The sequence below is a fragment of the Cibotium barometz genome, chromosome 14 (assembly GCF_041138505.1).
Source record: "Cibotium barometz isolate CiBa-2024 chromosome 14, ASM4113850v1, whole genome shotgun sequence".
Taxonomy (NCBI): Eukaryota; Viridiplantae; Streptophyta; class Polypodiopsida; order Cyatheales; family Cibotiaceae; genus Cibotium; species Cibotium barometz.
The window spans coordinates 55,888,333-55,893,693 of NC_141059.1; the positions used below are offsets into that span (position 1 = coordinate 55,888,333).

Consider the following 5,361-nt stretch of genomic DNA (forward strand, 5'->3'; position numbering starts at 1 on the left):
TTATATATAGGTAGCCAAGTTGAGGACCATGAGGCCCAAAATGGGCTTCAAATATAAAGTCCATCTCTCCATCTCTCCTTGACCATCTCCCGTCCCAAGGACAAGTCAGTGTTTTTATGCATGCAAGAATATCTCTTGCCTGTTAAAGATGGGTGATGCGACTAGTATGTTATAAATTTAGGACAAGACTTACGGGTGATGCCACTAGTATGTTATAAATTTAGGACAAGACTTGTGCCACAGACTCTTTTTCTTTTTCTTTTTTCTCTCTCGTATACACGAGCACTTAATAAGCATAGCTATGGCTAGAACGATTAACTTCACCAATTCATATTGGTAAACACGTACGAGAGTCTCAAGAATATTCTTCTTTATTCAAAGATCGAAGCATCTACCTCGTATTTATTCACAACTGCTCTCATATCAACATTGTTATAACCTAATTCTCTGCTCTAAAAACAAAAACTTAGCGAGATAATTTCTTGACAAACTTGAAAACACATCAACTCAGAAAAAGCTGCCCAATCATTCTTGGTTATCTCTGTTCCTCGAACAACACAAAAAGGATTTAATTCAAGAACTCTTGTAAATTGGCATGCATTGTGTCAAGCTTATGATCTCAAGACTCAAAATATTTACATTTACAAAGAGAGGTGGAAGGTATTATCCAACCTTTTGCTGGTATGTAGTTAGGAAGTGGTGACGGACGACACGCCGAAGTAGTTTGATTGGCTGTGGAGGAGCTCAAGATGGCGGAGGAGGCGGCCGGCCAGCTGGCGCAAGGGAGGGCTGCCCCTCTGCGCAAGCGTAATGATGTGCATCTGCGCCTGCGTGGCGTACAGGGTCCGATAGCGCGGAATACGGAAAAACGCCTCGCACAGCTGCGCCGCTTGCTCCTGGACCTGCGGCATCGTGCTGCCCATTAGACCAATGATGACGCTGAAACCCCCTGGCTTCTCGATGGCAGCGCAGCCCTCCAGTGGATCCCCCTTATCCGCCTCCACCAGCGTCGCCAGCGCCATCAGCGACGCAGCCACGCAACTCCCTTTCTCACGCAGCACCTCCACAAGCGGTACCACCGCATCCGCCTCCAGCAAGCAAAACGTTTCCTCCACGCTGCACTGCCCTCCATGCACCGTGCACGCTGTCGAAGGCCGCCGCTGCGAGAAGCAACCCATCAGGCACCCTCCCCCAATCCCAATGAGCTCCTTTGGCTCACTCAGCTGGCGCGAGCTCGTGGAAAAATTGCAGAGCGCCCTTGCCGCCTGCTCCTTGGCAACGGCGCCACCCGATCGGAGAAGCCCTACATACGTCTGAATTACGCCTGCCCTTGCCAGCGTCGCTTGCATTGCAACGTCGTCTGGCAATGTGAAGCGCAACAAGGCACCCGCAGCTGCCTCCACCAGCGCTTCGTTTCTGTGGTTCTTGAAAAGTCTAATGAGTGATTGCAGCAGCTCCGGTTCCTGCAAGAGCAGCTTGGTTATAGAGTCGTTTATGGGGAGGCAGGCAACGAAAGAGGTGGCCGCGTGCAGCTCAGGCTCGCGCTTGCTGTCCTTAACCAAATCAGCAAGCCGGTGGACTGCTGCAGGCTGGGCGAGGATAGCGTGGGCAGCCTCGTGGCGGAAATGGGCGCCCAGGCAGGCGAGGAGGTCCAAACAGGGACATCGAAGAGGGGCGCAGTTGGGCTCATCCGTGGAGAGGAAGAGGCGCAGCAAACAGGTAAAGGCATCAGAGTCTTTCATTTTCTGTCGGGCAGCGTCGGAGATACCGCGCGCCAGACCAAGAAGGCCCTGCAATATCGGCAGCTGCACGAGCACAGGCGTCGGAGGTCCCAACAGCTGGAAGTATGTGCACACAGCCTCTTCTAGCTCGGCGTCACTCATTGTCCAGTCGTCGGCCGCCCAAACATTCGCCAAGATGGCGGCGCTTCCTCGCTTGGCAGCCTCTGAATGGCGCACACCCTTGAGAACTCTGAGCAGGGTCCCCAATGCTCTGGCGTCTTGTATCCCTTGCCTGGCAGCAGTGACGGAAGACAGACTTTCCAGCGCAACCACCGCGGCTTCACGTTCCTCCTCTCTGGAGCTCTCTGCCATCTTGGCTAGCGTTTGCATTGTCTTCTCCGTGGCCGCCAGCGTCTTGCTAGAGTCCGGAATGTGCAGACGCCCCAGCGTCTTCGCCATCAGAACCTTGGAGGTGCTCTCGCCTGAGGGATACGACTATCTGTCAGCAGCCAAAGCATTGATGCGAACAACACACGAGTGAAAGCGGCCAGATTTGCTCACCTTCCTGGAGGCGCGAGATGAGGGGCTTCATGATGTTTGCCTCTGCCATGATTACTACGTTGTCGTCGGACTTGGGCAGATTCTCCAGAATGGCCTTCACATTGTGGGCGCAATGCTCATCATGAATGAGTGTCACCAAGAACAGAACAGCACTTGGGGCGCGGCTGATCCTCTCGGCGATCTCCTTGGTGCCAGATAGAGTGCGCATCAGCTGAACACACTGCGCGGCCTCATCGTTCTGGCGAGCCAAGCATCTCACCACGAGCTCAATCACCTTCTCCTTCACCATTAGCTCCTGAAAAACAAGTCAGAGAAACCTTTAGAACAGGGGGAGGGGTCTTCTGAGGACAAGTAACGAAGGATTCGGGTACCTGGCACTCTTCGTTGTCTGCAAGGACTCCAAGCATGGAGAAGGCATTCTGGCGCAATTCCAAATCGCTCGACTCGGCGAGATGCACCAGCAAAGGCATGAGGCTTTTCGATGCAACCTTGTACTTATAAAGGCTCTCCTCTTCGCAAAGGGCTTGGAGGTCCCGAAGAGCCTTTATCTGCTGCTCCTTGCTCGCTGAGCGCAGGAGATCGCCAGCCACATCTAGCCTGATGTTGTTGTTCCTATCCTTCCACTCTGCGATTGACTGCTTCAACGCAATGTTGGACTTCATGTTGGTGTTGGCGAGCTCTACCCCCGTGGGACACCTCGTGTGGCCGTCTGCAAACCATCTCTCAATGGCCTTCCTTTCATAGGTCTGCCCGGAAGCAATTTGCACAGGGTCTCGCATCACATCCTGCGTGATGGGGCAAATGAAGGACTGCAAGGGAAGAACCAGGGTATCCCTCACCATGGCCGGGGAAGGCGGCACAACCAGAGCTTGTGCCTCGAAGCTCGCCGATCGAATCGAGGCCGCGGCCACGGCTTTCTCGAGCAAAATGATGAATTGTTGAAGATACAAGGCATGGGCCATGCCCCGCCTCATCTCTGCCCCGTCCTTCTCCATCTTCAGCCTACTGATCTCGTTGCCAAAACCCTCGCTGTCCAGGGAGCCGAATCCCAAGCAATCTGCGATCTGCTTGGCAAGCTTGGAGGTAAGGGAGGTATCGGTGACGATGGAGTCAAGCACGCCCTGTTCGAGGGAGTCGTGGAGGCTCTGCTCTTTGGGGCCCAGCTTAATGAGGCCTCCCTGTTGAAGGGCCAGCTTCTCCTCAGACAATCGCAATTTGAGCGAACCAGACCAGCCCTCATCGCGGGAAAAGGAGTCTAGCACGGCTTTCAGATTGCCATAGCATCTCTTAACCTGGAGGAGCAGATCAGGGCAGCACATGAGCAGGTAGAGCGAGCATCTGCCGAAGTAGTCGTCCACAAGCTGCTCAGCGGCTGTGAGCTGGGCGTCCATCTTCCTGGTGCTGCTGCTCGCTAGGCGGGCGCGCCGTATCTCCGCCTCCCGCTGCATTTCCTTGAGAAGGGCGGCCAGTTCGTAGAGGTGGGAGGCGAAAGGAGAGAGCAGGAGGTGAGCCATGTGCGTCTTGCTAGGGCACACATTGCACGCCCGCAGGGCTAGAGACGCCAAGCGCTTGCTGGTGTCGGAAGCCCAAGAAGGGGGGGAGTCCGCGTCCTCTATTGCCATGGTAGGGCAACGCAGCACAGAGAGAGGATAGCCACTGGGGCACGGAAAGACGGCGAGGAAAGAGATGAAGAAGAGGAAAGTAAGCGCGTAAAAGCTAGCGAGCTGAGTGGGTCAACATTGTGGGAGCAGGACGTGAGACACCCAAAATCCAATCCATTTTCTCTGGCAGCTCGAGAAGTCAAGCAGTCTTAACTTTGAAGTCCGCAACTAGTTATCTGCTTCTACTCTTAAGTCTTTAGAGGGCCTTTGCATGTGACGAGAGGGCCTCATACAGTTTGACTGACGAGAGGAGTGTGAGGTGGGATTTCTATCCGAAGGGACTTGGTGCCTTGAGGGTATGCTAGCCCGTCCCGAATATATTGCATCTATATGGGGAGGAGGTGCAAGGAGAGAGCAACCCCCGGGGCACTCGGCACCCATGGAACCTCACCGGTACTCGGGAAGGCCTAACGTGCCTATCCGGTGCGTGAGTGCGTTCCTAGGGTGCCTACCATGGGTCCGTGCTTTGCCTCTCCTTACACCTCCTCCCTATATAGATGCAATATATTCGGGGCAGACTAGCATACCCTCAAGGCACCAAGTCCCTTCGGATAGAAATCCCACCTCACAAGGAGATAGGTGTGAGGTTGAGTTGTGTGACCTACCACTTCAAGTTAAGCCAGTTGGTGTGTTGCAGCATGAATGAAGAGGGGTGGTCATTCCTGAAATTCAACTGAGATAACAGAAATTGGAAAGACCCCCATGCAAAGGCCCTCTTATTAAACACAATTTACTTTCTCTCCACATCGCTAAACAAGAGCAAGAATCTGCAGAGAGGAGGATTTTACGATTTTTGAAATGAGAGTATATTTTTTCACGTTTGGGAAAGCATGTAGGTTGTATGGCCTAGCTAGCACAACGAGTGGGTCACCTACTTGAACTACAGAAAGAAGATACGAACCTAATTTGATCGTAGTTTGCGGTTGGGCAAGACTACCTTCAAGGCCCCACTACTGTCTAGTGCTCATCACCAAATACATTTTTCCCAAAGACAAGGTTAGAGTGTGATCAGTTTTCCTTAATCAAAATCATGTGATCGTTGGTCGATATTAAATGATAAATTTTTATCAGTTTTTCTCAAGACAAGGTCATAGTTTAGCTGGGATTACTAAAGGCTCGTTCTTTTCGAGCACTATTAGAGATTACCCTTACTTCCACCCTCATTAGATTGCCTTGGACAACTGCATGGGAAAATTGCCTCAAGGTTAAGGTGTTGATGGCCAACAATCCCAACTTCCACAGTATTTAGATGCCCACCAGCGATCTCGCTTCCAAATCCAAACATTCTTAAGAGCCCCACCCATCCCACCAAGGGTACAGGGGTCCCATGAGAATAGCAGTAAGATAAATGTGCCTAGGATCAATTTGTTAACGTCCCATCACATTAGTAAGGTATTTAATTTCTTTATGCTTATCAT

The 5,361-nt window shown here is 52.2% G+C and overlaps 1 protein-coding gene across 1 annotated transcript; it reads right to left on the reverse strand.

The window, feature by feature from the left end:
* Nucleotides 1-507: 507 nt before the first annotated feature.
* Nucleotides 508-4,107, reverse strand: LOC147632225 (U-box domain-containing protein 43-like). Its single transcript, XM_086808897.1, has 3 exons — nt 2,654-4,107; nt 2,283-2,577; nt 508-2,203 (listed from the first exon to the last, which is right to left on the reverse strand). Exons 1-3 carry the CDS (start codon nt 3,902-3,904, stop codon nt 690-692), a joined length of 3,060 nt encoding a protein of 1,019 aa, XP_086665023.1. The 5' UTR covers nt 3,905-4,107; the 3' UTR covers nt 508-689.
* Nucleotides 4,108-5,361: the final 1,254 nt, after the last annotated feature.

Bases quoted from the DNA above. Each gene is read 5' to 3' on its own strand.
- LOC147632225 (XM_086808897.1), bottom strand. From the start codon at position 3,904: ATGGCAATAGAGGACGCGGACTCCCCCCCTTCTTGGGCTTCCGACACC. The intron at 2,578-2,653 runs GTACCCGAATCC...CTTGTTTTTCAG, and splicing joins CAGACAACGAAGAGTGCCAG to GAGCTAATGGTGAAGGAGAA. The intron at 2,204-2,282 runs GTGAGCAAATCT...CGTATCCCTCAG, and splicing joins CATCTCGCGCCTCCAGGAAG to GCGAGAGCACCTCCAAGGTT.